At 40.4% G+C, this 18,463-nt stretch overlaps 1 protein-coding gene across 1 annotated transcript in view; it reads left to right on the top strand.

Annotated features, from left to right (window-relative positions):
* Positions 1-18,463, top strand: part of adamts16 (ADAM metallopeptidase with thrombospondin type 1 motif 16) — a 54,101-nt gene that overhangs the window by 23,908 nt on the left and 11,730 nt on the right. The window contains exons 9-19 of the mRNA XM_022753601.1: positions 278-383; positions 768-905; positions 4,345-4,498; positions 7,293-7,388; positions 10,483-10,631; positions 12,547-12,719; positions 12,882-13,012; positions 13,359-13,482; positions 13,697-13,941; positions 14,128-14,263; positions 16,113-16,239. Of these exons, the coding sequence (XP_022609322.1) occupies positions 278-383; positions 768-905; positions 4,345-4,498; positions 7,293-7,388; positions 10,483-10,631; positions 12,547-12,719; positions 12,882-13,012; positions 13,359-13,482; positions 13,697-13,941; positions 14,128-14,263; positions 16,113-16,239 (1,579 nt within the window). The remainder of the gene's footprint in view (positions 1-277; positions 384-767; positions 906-4,344; positions 4,499-7,292; positions 7,389-10,482; positions 10,632-12,546; positions 12,720-12,881; positions 13,013-13,358; positions 13,483-13,696; positions 13,942-14,127; positions 14,264-16,112; positions 16,240-18,463) is intronic.

Below are 18,463 nucleotides of genomic sequence, written 5' to 3'. Positions count from 1 at the left end.
TATGGAGGGATTTGAACCCAGTAATGGTGTGTTTGATATTTCTTCTGAATACAGTCCACAACAAGCTCAGACTAGAATGTGTCTCTCTTAGAGAATCCTCTTAGTTTTTTACTGACAATGCACTACACGTTTAAAAGTTGAATATTTGTTAAGTAGGAGTAAACACAGATTGACAGTGGTCATTGGAATCAACAAATTACAGGTTATGTTGGATCTGACCGATCAAATAATTGAACCGTGATGTCCACTTTGTAAAATTGTATCACCAAATTTGCAGGTTTTGCTCCAATTAGTGGGATGTGCAGCAAGTACCGGAGTTGTACCATTAATGAAGACACAGGACTTGGTCTGGCATTCACCATCGCTCATGAATCCGGACACAAGTAAGGGTTTCCATCCCTCTATTTATTTGTGCATCATGTCAGCATATTTTCAAAAAGATTTCTAAAAATGTGTTTCTGCCTACTTCTTATGTACATTTAATATATAACATGTATCAGCATATGGTTTAAAAGTGGACAACAGAAGATCTATATGTGCAAAAATTTGCAGGCTAATGACAAAGTTTTAATCCTTCAGGTAGCCACAGTAATGCAATGTTGCGGTTTATTCTTGTTCACCCTTTCTCCAAACACATTCTTCTGGTACAGTCTGTCTTCTACTGTTTAATCAAATAATATTGCGCTGTGCCATTAATATGGAGCACTGTCACCATAACTTGTATGTATTGTATTGGTAAATCTTTTACTCTCTTTTTAATCCCCCAGTTTTGGAATGGTCCATGATGGTGAGGGTAACGTTTGTAAGAAGTCAGAGGGCAACATCATGTCTCCCACATTAGCCGGTCACAATGGCATCTTCTCCTGGTCTGCCTGCAGCCGCCAATACCTCAGCCGCTTCCTCAAGTAAGCAGCCATATTTTAGCATTACTGCTATGCCTTTATTGTAGTGAAACAATGCTAAGGGAATTGATTTAAGAAGCACTTATTGTTGATAATGACATTTATGGTAACACTGCTTGAAGAGTCTTATTAAGTTTTCAAAACATAAACTATATCATATCCATATGGCATGTTGATGAGTAATGAGTAAATCCTCATTCCAACTTTTGTTAAGTGCTCATGCAGCAAAAACATAAAGCACTATATCAGTTTATAAAAGAGAATTATTCAAACAAAGTCCCCCTGGCAATAGCCAGTTTAAAAATGCATTGTGTTTGTATCATTCAACATGTGTTACTGATAGATGAACATGTGTTGCAGAAAAAACATGTCAACAGCAGATACATCAGTTTCAAATTCTACTCAGATCCAAAGAGTGCCAAGTGAAAAACTGCACTTATGTTATAACGATTAAAGGACTTGCTTTATTTTACAAAAGCAAAGACAAACCGACCTACAGAATGTATGCCTGCGAGAGGCTGAAATATATAAATATACAAAACATAGCAAGTAAGTTAAGTGATATGTGGTGCATACGTCATTGTGTGTCGAGGTACATGTGAGTGAACGTGTGTCAGGGAGAAAGTTGTGTGTGTGTGTTCATGCAATAACTATATTTTCATGCATGCAGCCTGCTCACCCAAGTGAAAAACAAGCATCACGGACATAGCGTCCATGTGTCTGGCTGTGCTTCTATGTGTCTGTGCATGTGTGTGTGTATGTGTGTACTTGAAACCAGATAGCCCAGAGCCAGTGCCCTCCACTAAATTTACCAGTGTGTTAACTGAACTGTCAGGTCTCCCCTCTCAGAGTGGTGGAGACAGACAGTGTATTTCCTCGCTGAGTTATTAGAGCTGGAGTGACCTCACCCTTGTTAGGCCTGTCAGCTTTATATTAAACTCCCATCACCCCCTGAGGCCATGTGGAGGGGATCTCTGCACCACTGAACCAACCAAGGGTCGTCCTCCTGTATAATCATCGAATGATAAAAATGCTGAAGTGCTGTACGTTTTCCTAATTGCAATCAACAGAATGTTATCATACATGAATGTTTTTGGCTAAATGTGTCTCACTGAGTCAACTGACTCTCCTAAATGGCTCTACATTAATCTGCTATGGAGGGGAGCGCTGTGTCAGCCAACAGAGTTCTACGTCACACCCACTCTAAATCTGCCTCTCCTCAGTCAGCTATGACAGAGAGGTCTGTGCCAACACTGTATGTATAGTCAGATACTTTATCTGAGCTTTTTGTCGTGCCTAAAATGGATTGACAGCTTTCATGGCAGGAGAGGCAAAATCCCCTTAAAAGCCACTTAGCGTTGTTTTTGTTGTATAAGGGCTGGTGAAAGCTATTAAAAAGTCAGTGATACATGAAAGTTACAAAATTCTCTTGTGGTCCCATTTCTTTTCCCAGAGTTGAGCATACCCCAAAGGACACAATTTGGCCTACTGCACACCTTATAGTCACCATCTCTGTGTCTCTTAAAAAAGTGCTTGTCTTGTCACATTTTGGGAAATATGCTTTCTTGCTGAGAGGTTTGATGGAGAGGACTGATAACACTTTGAAATCTGAATGATATGTGTGCAGTTGAGGCCAGCAGCAGGTTAGCTTAGCTTAGTATAAAGATAGGAAACATGGAGGAAATATAGCTCATAACTTTTATACCGAAATTTAAAAAATACAATTTTATCATTTCAGTGGGGGTTATGTTCATTATTTCATGGCTTGAAGCAGTAACTTCCAAGAAATAGTTCATCACATAACCCCTTGTAAAAAAACTTCACTTCATTTTCACACTTCAATTTTCACTTCAATCAGTGAGCTTTAGAGGTGTTCATGAGTCAATTTAGTTACCTCGAGACTGAGCCAGGCTGTTTGTCCCTGTCTGTTTGCTAAGTTAAGCTAACCAGCTGCTATCCAGGTTCGTGTTCACTGTAGACTTGAGAGTTGTATCAATTTTCTTGTCTGGCTCTCAGCACTCTCTGTATTTCCCAAAATTGTTAAACTAGTCTTTTAAATACCTTTTTGGTGAAGCTCAGATTATTTTGTGTTCATTGAAACTGCCAGAGGTGTTGATAAAAATTAATGATGACTTTTGAAGCTGTAGTTTGCTAAGTGAATACTCTCGTACAGTAGTAGTCTTTCAAGTGACAATATGCCTGTGACCACTGCTCCTCTTATCAGTCCTGTAATTGGCTTATGTAATCAAGACCTTTGAGACTTTTCCATTTGCCACATAACTTTGTGTTTAATGTATCAACAGACCATGGGGAATTGAAAATGCCCCGTAATTTTTTTTGTCTGGAAGAGATGAGTCAGGAGATCTACAGGGAATCCTAGAAAAGAATGGTTGCTTTTCACATCCCTTTTTTTTTAAAATCTCCAGCTGATGATAATCTTGTGGTGTACTGTGCTTACAGCTGGAAAAAAAAACATTTGTTTGAAGGCTTTTGCAGTGCCATGAGGGAATGTGTCCTGAGATCCTGCAAATTAGCTACATTGGGCTTGTAATTTTATGTCTTTTGTAATTTTATTTGTGAGTGAGTGTCTGCGTGCATACATGCTTGCCCACGAACCTTACTTGTTCACCTGCTGATGTGTGTACACTGTAAATGTAGTTTATTTTCCAGAAACTTTATTATGTGAATAATGTAGAATATCAGAAAAATTACACTTCCAGAACAGCCATTGTTCTCTGTGGACACATATGACCCATAAACCAATGGAAGATCTCACGCACACACAGACACACACACACACACACACACAGGCACACATACTCTGCTAAAGCAATCAGGACCACTCACTAGCACGTTGAATCATTCCAACATATTTTGCCTTTTCATGCTCTTTCCACCATATTTTTGTATTATATTCCCCTGCCTGCAGTGTTTAAGCTGTAAAACATCTCTGTATAGTAACCAGTGATATCAGTTAACATTGGAAACCCCCCACTGGTGTTACGATATGAGTGATATGGGCAAGGATTTTTTTTATGTCTGTCATAATTGAGTGTCTGATGCATTAAAGCCATTACTCTCAGGGTTTGAGTTTGGCAACTTGTTATGTCTCCATGGCAACACTTTACGGTACTCTCCAACACTGGAAACAATGGAATATCATGGACTGATGCTCTCTGTTGTGGATTTTCTGTGGGCACATTAGGGAGCCTTATTTACCAGCTTAATGAAGCATAACACTTTATCACATGTCTGTTTGTCTGTTCATGTCTGCTTGTTCGAACTTGTTTTAATATTAATAATTATTCTTACCCCATACTCTTCCCCTCTCCTTCCCTGACCTTTTCACCACCATTCCCCTCTTTATGTTGCCATCCTCACTCCTTCATCCTTTCTCATCTTGGGTCCTTTTCCCTTTTTTATTACCCTTCTTCTCCTCTAGTTCTGCCCAGGCTCTGTGCCTATCAGATGAACCCAGAGCAGTCAAGGAGTATCCATACCCTGAGAAGCTGCCTGGCGAGCTGTACGATGCAGATACACAGTGCAAATGGCAGTTTGGGGAGAAGGCCAAACTCTGCACCCTCGATTTTAAGAAGGTAAAATTGATTTTGACTCAATAATGCCAACCCATGCAGACTTAAAAATGAGTTAAAAATCCTGTGCCATGATTCTCTGAGGGGTTTTCTCAGCACACCCAATGGAACCTGAGTGCTTAATTAGTTTAAAAAAAAAAATCTGATGGCAATTATTTCCTAGGAAAAACAGAGAAAGAAATCGAGAAAGGGATGGGGAAAATGAGGTAGAGGAAAAAAGAATAAAGGAAAGAGGAAGGAAAAGAGAAACTGCTTAGGGTTGCATGCCCTCATGTGCACACACGCACACACACACACACACACACACACACACACACACACATGCGTGGATGTATACTTGCTCTCTCACACGCACGCACATAAAACAAACTGTGAGAGTTATAATGCTGCCCATGAAATACTCACAGGGATGGATGACTAAATATACACTGGAGAATTGCCAATGGGAATCTCTCCTTGTCACTCTTCTCATTTTCTCATTACTGCTGATGTTGCTGTTTGAGATACCCTGCCTCAGTCCAGATAGGATTTAGTTTACTTCATTGTTTTATGACACTCCTAAGGTGTTTTAAGTTACTGGTGTTCTAGCATTTGGATAAGAGGTCGTGGGTCCAAACATGGTACCCTACCTAAATCTCACCTGAATCAAAGAGGCACCCTTCCCTCCAAAAAAAGGAGTCATTGAATATTTATACTATGATATGGATATGGATATATGGTCATATATATATGGGACATTTGATTTCTTCTGGGGCTGTTCTGGCAAAGAGCTCTTTTGTATGAAAAATATAACACATTCAGAAAATCACTGGCTAGATTGCCAACTGGATAAAGTGGGCATCTCCACAGACCCAATTCACTGCACAGCAAATAATTTGTCATAATTTAATTTAGATAATTGGTTAATATAAACAAAATTTGCAATGCTGTGTTGGTCCAGGGGTTCTATGTCCAAGTATATGTTTAATGCCTTGAATGTTTCAGTTATTATTCAGCACTCACATAGCTTATTCTCAAATACACTGTCATTTAATCAACTTATAATCAAACAAAGTTGGGGTACGAAGGTGAGTGTGGTGGGGTTAACAGGGGGCCACAGCCCATTTTTACACTAGGACCCCTTTCGGGTGAGTCCGGCCCTGCAGGGAGTGTGCATACATGGATTATGTCAGTAAACTCTAAAAAAAATTGGCCAATATCCTTACCTCCAGGAAGATAGAAAATGAGACTTTAGCAAGTGGGCAGTTATTATAAAAATTTCAATAACTCGTATGAAATGACAGACAAATTTTTATATATACAGTATATATATATATATATTTACGAGCTTACTTTTGAGGTTTCTATTCTATTGAACACCATGGTGGAATATGATAACATTGTTGCGAAACATATAAGCCTGGTTTCTAGTTGGGAAAGAGGGTATAAAATGTCACAGAGATTATCAACTGGATTTGAACCCATGATACTGACACATGCTATCCTCCTTAACCTAGCCACCTAAACATTGAAACATTAATGCGTTGTTTCAGCTATAGGATATTTAAGAATGGCTCCCTCATGGTTTTGTTTTTGGTCTTAAACTGTCTCTGTTCATGCACCTGGTAGCAGCAAGGTGCGCAGGACCCAAAAATCCCCAAGCAGCCCTCATGCTCACTGTCTTTCCAGACACTTGTTACTCATAAAAAACACTCAAGTATCAGCCTCTGCGGTGCAATTCATTGTGTAATGAAATCATATTTCATAAAACTTTTTGGCAGGCGTTGTCAAGATAAAGTACCACTGGAGTAGCCAAAAGATACTCTCCATGGTGTTTGTGGTCAGATAGAGCTGGGTTACCCTAGCAAAAAGCAAAATAATATGTACGTATGTGTGTTTTTCTCTCTTTCTCCCTTTAACTCAGTTTCTGTCTCACTCTGTCCATCACCTCTCCCTGTCTCTCCCTGTCTACTCCTTCCATCGTTTGCTCGCTCTCTACCATTTTTACTGCAACAAAAGGCCTGAGCAAGCAAAACAGCCGGACAAATGGGCCATGGGATGAATTCCATGGTGGCTCTTTGCAGCTACAAGCTGAGGCCGAGGTGCCTGTCAGCATCTGCACTGAGTTGTCAAAATCTGATAAAGTCATTCAGATAGTAATAGAACTGATGTTAAAATGTAGCAGGCCATGTTTCTCAGGCAATGAGAGCAGGGAAACCACCCGGTATTCCCATCTGAATCTTTTAGACTACTGCTGAGAAACACAGCCATGACATCATGTAAGTTTAGTAAGGCAGTTGTTCATTGTTATTGCATGTTAATGCATGGGACTATTTCTTTTTTTTAATATAAAAATACTGATTGCAGCTTTTTTCATTCAATTGTTTTGTCATTCTGCAACAGAAAACGATGGACGTGCATGTTTTTGTATCACTGATGCAATGCATTGTCTGTGGAATAATGCCTTGCAACAGTTGGACCATATTTCATATATTTTCTTCTTTCTTTTCTTTTCTAAAATGTTGTTATCCTAGCTACTGAAGCATAAATATTTTGGAGATACAAGGTTGCTGCACACTGATGGCTTGCCAGAAGATCATTATTCACACAATCCCTAGTCCCCAACTTTCCATCAACATGTTTTAATAGCTCTCGAGAGGCAAAATAACAATGTTATCATAATTTATTGTTCTTCCCATTGCTAGCTTTGTTTACAGATGTTTTGGGAAGGGTACTGATCATCCCACTTCTGAAATTTGGAGCAAGAAAACATGTTAGCAGTGCCATGTGACTTATCCTTTCTCTCATGTTGTTCCAGGATATCTGCAAGGCTCTGTGGTGCCACCGTGTTGGGAGGAAGTGTGAGACCAAATTCATGCCAGCTGCAGAAGGCTCTGCCTGTGGCCCTGATATGGTGACTTAACACGGGTTTTTTCTTTGTGTTCTTTGTCTCTGTTTGTGTGTGTGTGCGTGTGTGCATGTGTGCGCGTGTGTGTGTGTGTGTGTGTGTGTGTGTGTGTGTGTGTGTGTGTGTGTGTGTGTGTGTGTGGTTTAAATGAGGGTTGGTGATACACTCACAGGATTTGTGACCTCAAAAGTGGCACCACATGACTGGCATGAGACTCCATTCACTTCTATAAGACTTTTTTTTTTTATCAACTTTGAGACAATTCAAGTGGTAATACCAATGATGTTTCCAACAACTAGCAGGTACATGCAGCTAGGTACTTCTTACTTCAGGATGTCATTAATCTTTTTTTTTTTCTAAATTCACCACCTATTCAGGAGGTAGAGTTACCCTTTGATCATACCATCCCTAAGATAACCTTTGTTCCATTTTAGCCGAAGGAGGCAAAATGATCTTACATTTGATACGCCTTGAAAACCTTGCCTTGTTTTGTCAAAAGAGCACAACGTGGGGTTTTTTTTTCTTTAAGTTTGACTGTAGCTAATACATGCTCCATGGCAACGTCTTACCAAATACATCCACAAATGAAATGTACCAAACAAGAGCCTGTCACAAACATATCTCAGCAGTTTTGGTGAGAAAATGTCCTCAACACTCACACACAACTCTAACAAAAAGTTTGAAAGTGCAGACTGAAATAGTGAAATATGTGAATTCAGTTTTCACAATGGATTTTGCATCACTTGGACTACTTGATTTTTTTTTTAAGTGTGCTGCTTAGTATTATCAACTATGTGACATTTAGTATAAGAGGGGGTAGAGCTTGTAAAGAGATGTTTCACACACAGACACACACATACATTCCTCTTCCAAGGGAAACCGCCAAGGGATTCACTCTAAGTGAGTAAATGGTACAAAGCGTGATAGTATTTTATAAGGTGAACCGGCTAAATAGATGTAGATACTGTTATGAAAGTAACATTTATTGAGTGGTTTAGTGGTATAAAGTGCTGATACCTCCACTCAGTTTTGCCATTTCAAGACAAAAGGCCTTGAACTGTGTTACACGGCACGTCTTTTAACAGCGTTGTTTTACGCGCCAATGTCATTGTGTCCCAGCAGCCAGCGCAGACTAATAAATGCACTTGTAAGCTAGGTTAAGAGTTTGAATCGGATTTACTGTGTTTTTGATTTGAGTTCATTTGAGTGCAGCATCAATAAAATCTCTCTTCTTGATAGAGGTACCACAGTCTTCCTCCATTATTTTACCTCAGGGAGCAGCTGCAATTGGTTTGTTGCTGACGTGGCAAAAATATGCCATTGGGGTTGGGGCCAAAAAGCAATCTGTGCTCTTTATTTATTCTTTGTTTTTTTTCCTTCTTTCAAGATGATTCTCCCCCAAGGCTCGCACTCTCTCTTACCCTCTCTCCCCTGACAGCCCCTCGTCGACATTTGGTTCTCAATATATTGAACTTGATGGTTTAATCCCGCCCTCTCTCTCCACGGGACAATTAACTGAACACAAACAATGACAGGCTCACTTAGGAATCTGTGGCACTCAGCCGCAGGGGGAAAACTGAGGGGAAATCAGCTGTTCTACCTCGTAGTCAAGGACCACGAGATTAGTTGGAGGGGTGTGTGCATGTGTGTGTGCTAGTGTATGTGTCGGTGGGCTCGTGTGCAGGCATGAACACACAGTGAGAACAAGAACAGCCGAACATATGCCCGCTATCATTACTCATGCACGTGTGTGCGTGCGTGTGTGCGCACGCACGTGCTTGAGAAGGTTCCTGAGATCACTCCAGGGCGAGCAGTTGAGTATATTGTGACTGATGTCATCTTGACATGTACAAATCCAGTTCAGTGGTGTGCCAGGAAACAGCTTGTGACATAATGTTGCTTTAAGAGAGTTTAGATTTTGCAAAGTCTTCTCATGTTACATTAAGGGACTTTCAGTAAAGTTCTGCTCATTTTGTAACACGTGATAGGTTGTTGGTTAATGACTCAGCCTTTTTGAAGTACATACAGTAAATAACTTGAGTCAGTAGTATGAAGCATCTCCTGTAGCTCCTCCACTATTCATGCAGTACTGTACTGACAATCTTTATTCACATAACTTTCCATATAGTTTGATATTCCTCTTCTGCTTTGCCTGGTTACCTCATGGAACACACTTGGCAGTGTTCATGGGTGGAACACCGCTTGGTCAGGGTGGCCCCCTGTGTATTTTCCAAGCCACCAGTAGGGTCAAGTTACTAGTGACCAGATTATGAGAGAAATTGTTCATTGATCGTTAAAAATCTGCCTGACCTGGTTCACTTCTTTCAAAAACTATGTTGAAACCAGATATAAATACTAATAAACAAGTCACAAAAAGGCAGATACCACACCCTTATAGTTGATTTGCACTGGAAAGAAGTTAAATTATCTCAGTCCCTTGGCAGATATTTATTCTTTTGTTTCAAAACTAAAATTGTTGAAAAGAATGTTTTTCAGCAGTGAAGAAACATTACTATGTTGATTTGTGCATTGTTGGCAACAGTACTGTATTTCAACCTGTTTCATGTTTTTGTAGTTACATTTTTGCTTTTACTGCTTTTAAAAAGAAGAAAAATTGGAATGAGGTGAAAAGCAAAAGTTAAATACAGTGTAGGGAAAACAACACAAAATGCAAATATGACAGTGAAGGACAATGGTATGTGTATTATTTTAGGAGAATATCCTTGTCAGGTATGAGACAGTTTTTTCCATATTTCAGTTGTGTTTGACTTACCTCTTTTAATTCTAGCTGATGACAGCTCAAGGTAGGGACTGTCCAAAAAGCAGCACAACTGGAGTTTCACTGAGAGATTATGAGTACATAACCAAGTCTGTACCATGACCTTTTTGACAGCAGTTAAAGCTGAAAGCTGCTTCTTACAGGCCTCTGCTATGGTTTGACAGACAGTGATCATAAAGAAGATAAAGGGCAGGGTCCATTGGAAAGTCTGTATGTCATAGACAATTTAAAACATTTTGCTCTTTGTTTGTGTATGCCTCCCTTCTTCAGCCTCCCTCTATCCCACTCATAATTCCTCTCTCTCTCTCTCGTCTTCTCCAGTGGTGTCGTAGGGGCCAGTGTGTAAAACAGGGTGATGAGGGCCCGAGGCCTCAGCATGGCCAATGGTCAGAGTGGTCATCCTGGTCTGCCTGCTCGCGAAGCTGCGAGAGTGGAGTCACCTATCGAGAGAGGCAATGCAACAACCCCAGGTAGAGAAATACTCAATGAACAGGCCCTAACAAACTGGTACAACAGTGCATTTTTAGCAAAGATGAGGACAGAATAAAATGTTCTACAGTTAGGGGAACATTTTGCTTTCATAAGAAGATCAATACCACTGTCATGTCAGTGTGTTAAGTATGGAAAGGGAGCCAGGAGGCATGCTCAGGCAATGCATTCGTCAGACAGCCACCACCACACACTTGACCTTTGTGTAGTGCATGTACAAAAGCCACGGGCAGGCGCTGCTCAGTGCTCACACAGCTACAAGGTCATCATGGATAAACCTCCTGAATCTCAGCCTGAGGAACAATCGTCATGGCCAAACTTAAGCAGTTATTGTTTACAAAACCAAAGCTGACATTCATTACACTTTCACATGAATAGTGGGGTATTTTATTTTGTGGTTGTATAACCTGTGAACAAGTTGGCACTTTTGGCAATAAGCTGGCATGAGACTTGTATTTTGTTATAATTCCGTATCACATGTACATTGTCAGTTTGATTTAGTTGACCAAACTAGATTGTCCCCTTTGCTGTAGTTTAACGTCTTCCAGGGTGAAGTAATTGGTAGCTTGCAAAGCTATGTTTTCAAAGTAGCTTCCCCACCACTGCCTTTTTCTTAGCGCAGTAACATCTTATAATCTTGTCGCTTGTTTGCTAAGAAATAGTTACAGTGTTGAGCTCCGATTAAAATTCATCAAATTTCTGTTTGTGTATATGGATTAAATAGATTGGATGCAGCATGTAAATTAGTGAGCTTGTGAGGTGGTAGCATTTTAAACGATCAAAACATTTTCAAATTAAGCCATCAAAATATAACAGTGAAACCCACCCCAAAAACTGACCATTTACGTTTTTGCCTACCCAAGCAAAAACCACATAGCAAATAATCTTTATAAATATACCATTTCCTAGTTTGCAAGATCCATTCTATTAGGTTCTCCTAACTTGTGTTAAAATAGCTGTAGCAATATGACAAGTGTTGGTTTACCAGGTAAATGTAAGCTCACAGTTGTACATTAAAATATGCAGGAATTGCCATAACTAGCATGTATGCAAACAGGGAAAAATGTATACACATACACAACTGTATACACAGAGGATTAATGGAGAGACGTTTTGGTACAGAGATGGTCTGTACCGTTTGTGATTGCTCGATTCAAGGCCACGAGTATATTAAGACACGTGATTAAAATAGTGAAGATCCCTCACATGGGTTTGTCGCTTCATCACTTATCTGCTCACTTAGTCCCTTACTCATCAGTCACTCAGGATTATTTGCACTTCCAGTCAGTCGGGGGGCCCTGTCCTAAATGCTGGGGCCTCCTCTTTATCATGTCATGCCAAGATCCTGACAAGTGGTGGACTAAATTAAACAGAGAGTGATGTGGAGAAAGACCAAGAGATGGGGGAGGAAGGATGGTGGTGGAGGGAAAGGAAGACAAAGACAGGCAAGAGGAAAGAGGCAGAGGAGAGAGAGAGAAAGGGGGGAGGGATAGACGGTAGAAGAGATGACAGAGAAGGGATTAAAAAAAGCGAAAGATGAAATGTAAAGATATAAAGGGAGAGAATCTGTGAGCGAGAGAGATATAAGTGACAATGTGATTGGAGGGCTTATAGAGGGTGTAATTGTCCCATGGAAGGGGATTTAAAGGAACATAGCCTCGAGTTATACACCTGTGATTGGAGAAGCTTTCAAAAAGACACACCCACACACAGCCACATACATTGACGGAAGGATATTCACATATATAAGACTCACTCACTCTGTAGATCACATACATCTGAGAGGAAATCAGAATATTACAAAGTAAAGAATTCTACAGTGAAACGCTGAATATTGAAATAAACAAGGACAAATGAAAAGCTTAATTTTCATGACACGTGTGTTCCTCTCTGCAGACCTGCATATGGAGGGAAGTTCTGTGAGGGCTCCTCCAGGTCGTACAAGCTTTGTAACACTGAGGATTGTCCCCCCAACGCCATCGACTACAGAGCGCAACAGTGTGCCGAATTCAACAGCAAACAGTTCAGAGGATGGTACTACACCTGGAGACCATACACTAGAGTGGATGGTGAGACAATGGCTGAAATCATTTTCAAAATTACTTAGGAAAAAAGATGTGAAATGACAAAAGAGAAAGTTTGTGGGGAGTTTTCACCAACTATGGTATGTCATGGTACTAAAGAATTTGCTTGTTGCCTCTGGCCCCTCTGGTTATTTTCTTTTCTTCCAGATCAAGATGTATGTAAGCTGTACTGCTTTGCTGAAGGTTATGATTTCTTCTTTGCCTTGGCCAGTAAAGTTAAGGATGGGACTCTCTGCTCACAGGACAGCTCCAACGTCTGTATTGATGGACTGTGTGAGGTAATACTTTAAAACAGGCAAGCAGTGAGACAGTAACATGGTTGTGTTGAAGAGTGAGAAAGCGTGCAGAGTTTTTTGAAGATGATATCATGTGTGGGATCTCTGAGGCTGAGCTATAAATTTTGAGAACAGGTTTAGCAGTGGAGAACATCAATAGACACCCTTGTTGTGCTATTTCACAAGTACTTCAGATGTAATGAAAAGGAAAATGTCGACCTGTCATCACAACAGGGATGAGTGATGGTAGCTTTCAACTGTTGTAATTTATTACATTGTATGATGTAAAGTTGCATTTTATGTTCATAATCTATTTTTTGTCAAAAGCAATGATGTTTTTCTCCCACAGAGAGTGGGCTGTGACCGCGTGTTGGGCTCCACAGCTGTGCCTGATGCTTGTGGGGTGTGTAAAGGAAACAACTCCACCTGCAAGATCTACAAAGGACAGTACACCAAGCAGCATTATACTAACCGTATGTCATAATGAATTAAATTGTTGAGTTCACACTTCATATACCAGATACTGAAACTGTTTTTCCTACCCTTTATCAGTAGCTTATACACAAGACTGTTTTGTGTGTTTTGTTGTCATAATCCATGTAATTGAAATGCAGTTGTTTTTTTTTACTTGTGTTAGTTTTTTACAGCTTTTGGTGTTTGTTTAAAATGTTTTCTTGTCTTTCTCAGAGTACTATGGGGTGGTAACCATCCCAGCAGGGGCTCGGAGTATCCGTGTGATGGAGTTGAATACATCAAGCTCATACCTGGCTGTCAGGGACACACAGAGACGCTACTACTTGAACGGACATTGGACAGTGGACTGGCCAGGCCGACACCCCATCGCTGGAGCCATTTTTGAATACAAGAGACCCTATAACAGACCAGAGAGCCTCTTATCGACTGGCCCCACCAATGACACACTGATCATAGAGGTAAGGGATCAGTGGAACCTTACTTACGTGCAATTTGGTAAATTTTTAATATACTCTATAAGACCTCCCACCCTTCTTTTGATTATGACTTTCTTCTTTACATCTTAGTTATGGGCCTGCATACATTTTTACTTCTTTTGTGCAGTCTTTCATTTCATCATTCTTACCATATTCTTTGTCCTGTAGATATTGTTGCAGGGCTGGAACCCAGGAGTACGTTGGGAATATACTCTGAAGAAATCTGATGAGAAGAAGAATCACATCAAACACAATTATACATGGGCCATCATACGCTCCCAGTGCTCAGCAACTTGTGCTGGAGGTATGTACAAACATGACTGCCAAAAGGTATTTTTCAGTAGCATTATCATATTACACTTGTGCTGCAAATTAGATCAAAATGTGCTTTTCCAAACTACAATGATAGATATATTCTAAATGAAGTATAGTGCATTTCATCTTCCCTGTCAAAGCAGATCTTGTGCAGTGACATGTTACTGTATTTGTTCAAAACAGACACTACTTGTTTGTGTTTTTGAACCTAGTCTGAGTCTATTGCATTGATGAAAAAGGACAAATCACCTCTTTTCAAGTAATCTGGAGCAGCCCAGAGATTAAGAGGACAGTTTGTAGATCAATGGACAAGCATCCACAGCTCAGTCTGGCCTCTCTGATCTATAATAAGGCTTTTAGCTTCAGGTTAAATGGAGAGGGGAGTAATCCCATCATTAGTGAGGGGACATTAGTAGTTCTTGTTTCGGACTGGTGGGACCTCTTCTTATTCTACTGGAGACCTGCTATTACATGCATATACACACACACACACAACCACACCACATAGATAGCCTTAAAGCAAGCAAGCACACACATGCACGGCTTTGACCGATGGCATTCGTCCCACCAGAGGCCTAGTATTAAACTAGCACACACACACACACACACAGACACACACACGCACAGAAACGCATGCAAAGACAGCTGTAATGACATGAGCAGTCCTTGGCATGGTGATTTGCGGGCAGAGGTCAGGAGATAAAGGTGTGTGTGTGTGTGTGTGTGTGTGTGTGTGCGTGTGTGTGTCTGTGTGTGTGTGTGTCTATGTGTGTGTGTGTTTCCGTGTGAGTGCTCATGAGTGTTTACTCATACACACTTCCCTTTGTGAGTGCTTGTATATGTGTGTGTGTGTTTGTGTGTGTGCACTTGCTTGGCTTCATGAATGAGAACAAAGCCCCCAGTGTAGAGTTCCTGTTGATTGACCCCCCCCAGGTTAAAGTTCCCCACCCTGGTCTGTTGCGGTCCACCCTAACCACCTCTACCTCTTTGTGCCTTGATTGTAGGTCGTGATGGGTTGGGGGTCATTTGCTTTATTAAAGAGTGTGACTGACTAACTGACCTGTATGAGCTGAGATGTGCAGATTGACCTTGCCTTAAGCCAAATACCAACCAGGAGATCTGTGGGATTCATGTTTCAAATAAATTAAAAACACAGTCAGCTCTGCTTTTGTGTCAGAATTCACAAACACAAAAGTCAGAATTCAAAGAGGATTGGTAGCCTCTGACAAAGTAAATGATAACTTAAATTGAGGAACCTAAAACTTTTCAACAAATGTTTTTATGGCTTACAGAGACAAAATATATTCTCTGCACATCACATGTACAAAGGGAAGTGTAGTGAAAAAGCATGCACAGTTAAATATTCATCAACATACAATGCATACTATCACCTAGAAAGTATGTCAGTGTGAAACCAGTATCATATTGCTTTCACGTTATAAACAGGTGTCACATGTTCACACAATGCAGGAATATTATTTGCAAACCTTTTGATAGCATCTTGACAAGCAGCTTGACACACTAACACACAACAATGCTGTTTTGTTGTAGTTGGACAATTTCCAAATTATGTTTTGTGAAGCTGCTGTTTCCAAAGTCAAGAATGAACCTTCAAGATCAGTAAAATTGCTGTTTTTTTACATTTATGCCAATAAATCTATAATGTCTCTTCATAACTATTTAATCCAGCACAGTAAATGTGAGCCTGTAGTTTTGTTTTACTAGTGATATTTTATAGTAGCCAATTGGCAGTTAGGAATAGACTGTAACTCAAAATAAAAATGATATTCTCCATTTATGATAATGTGCCTGAACGTATTGATATTTATCCCACACAGGCCAGATGAATACGAAGTCAGCATGCTACAAAGACTTGAGAGTGCAGGTGAACACATCCTACTGCAATCCCAGATCAAGACCAGCTACTGGATTGATGCCCTGCAACACCCAACCATGTCCTGCCAGGTCAGAACCAATGCTCTTTCATATGTCATTGTCGTGTATGCTAGTATTAGTAGTAACGGTTGGTGCTGTGAATGCAGTTCACATAACTAAAGTTATTTGGTTTTTTCATGAAATCACAAATCACAATGATAATTTGTGGCTTCAAACGTTTATGAATGACCTCATAAATATATCGACACTCTTTTTAGCTGGCTCTCAATCTGGACATCATTAAAAACTATTTGAAGTGTGCAGACATTTCCTCATATTTTCCTGATACATACTTTTGGATGGAAAAAGAATATTTGGTCCTTCTAGACTTCTAGACTTCAGGATATGTCAGTTATTCAGTTGTTCAATTGACTTTCCCTGGAAGGGCCATAAAGTGTCCTGTAGGCTATGTGATAGCCAAAAACATTGTTGGCTGTCACAGCTCAACATTCTGTACATGCATGTTCATGTTGGGAACTTGAGGAGACAGATGATCAGGTTTAGGGGCCATCAGCCAAATCGGTTGATGTAGTTACACAAGCTCAACATGCTAGTGAAGAGATTATATTGTGGACAACATTTTTAGTACTCTCCCTATTTTGACCTAATATCTTTGTCCCTGTCTCTTTTTTTTTCTTTTTCTTGTACATCACCACTTCGGGTGTAGTTTTTGTCTTCCTGACTTCTGTCCCTTTCACCTTCCTTTACCCTCACTCCTCTTGACTGCCATGTGTTATTGGTCTACAACACCTACACATCTGTTCTGCATGCAGTGTCAAAAAGAGCTGTTTATTGGTTGAGTCAACTCTTCCAAACTTCCCACACTATCTCCTCATAATAAAGTGAATGAAGGGTGTCAGGAACCACTGACTATATTCTCCACCCTTTCCCAGCCCTGTAAAGCACCTGTTCCACCATGACGACATTTTCCTCTCTTGTAATGAAAAATAACTTTTGGCCAAAACATGCGTGTGAGACACGGGGAAGACAAGGGAAGTTCCACTGGATATTCTGTTCGTGTCTTCATCCACTTCAGAATGATACCTCACCAAATGTCAGGAAGAGTTAGCTTCTGTGTTTGTTCAATACAGCAGGCCAAGGACTTGTAAATCTTTTCACATGTAGCATCACTGTGGGACCCAAGCTCATAACAAAATGCTAGTTCCCTGGCCCTATCAAAACCCACCAAGGACCTTTTAGTTCTAGATGTGTAGTTTAAGAAACACTGCTGTGTACAATGCACTGCAAGTTTATTTGGTAGGACATGTTGGTTCATTTCCAAACTCTGGTGATTATCAGAAAACATTGTCCCACAAGGTTGCACCACAAACAAGCTCAAGAATAATTTGCAGTTGGGAACCAAAGTAGGAAATGTTAAAGGTTGAGGTTCCCTTCCAGGTTGCTGTGGCCAAGAGGGCTTTTCTCGATGTTGTATAATGCCACTGCCGTCACTTAGAGTGGCACTAACACATTTCCTATGATGAATGACAATACCAGACAGAGCAAGAGTGGGAGCGAGGCCCACTAATGATTCTGTGGTTTCAGGGTGTGGTTCCATGGGATCTTGGCTCAGCTCAGTTGGTTCGGTCAGTGTCTATACCCCTGACACACAAGGCCAGGGCAGAGGATCAAAGATCAGTCAACATGGTCCGATGCTGCGGACATCATAGGGAGTGGTGCGCCCACTGACAGTCAGAACATGTATGAACACACTACATAGAGACACACACAGGGGAATGTCCCTCCCTTGTCTGTGCTACTCTGGACATTATCATGAATGGTAAAATGCTGGCCAGAAAAAAAATCAGTGAAAGACACTCTTGGGATAACATTTGTTTTAATGAGGGGGTAATTTAAGATTTAGCTGATGATGATAAGGTTTCATGAAAATGTATCAAGCCAGATGTGCATGTATAGGGCACGGAACAATATTTACACAACAGTATAAAAGACATGAATTGTTGGTTGACCATTTTTGGGGATATACAGAATGTGTAAAATGTTGTATGACATTTTCAACAGGTTATTGGCCATGGAACTTTTTAAATACCCGTCATATATCAGTACGTTGACCAATGGAAATGCTGTGTGTCATTCCTACAACAGCTGTTGCTGAGGTATTACTTCCCCTGAGTGCATTTTCTGCAAGTGCAGTTTGAGTAATAATTTCTAAGATATCACGCAAACAGGATCTCTTGGGCCTACATACCTCCTGCAAAAGAGGAGGTCACCAATGTAATGGGTTACTTCTTTG

The sequence above is a fragment of the Seriola dumerili genome, unplaced genomic scaffold, assembly GCF_002260705.1.
Source record: "Seriola dumerili isolate Sdu_G_001 unplaced genomic scaffold, Sdu_1.0 BDQW01000191.1, whole genome shotgun sequence".
Lineage (NCBI taxonomy): Eukaryota > Metazoa > Chordata > Actinopteri > Carangiformes > Carangidae > Seriola > Seriola dumerili.
The sequence above is the reverse complement of the archived record's forward strand: the minus strand, read 5'-3'. Positions and strand labels throughout refer to the sequence as shown.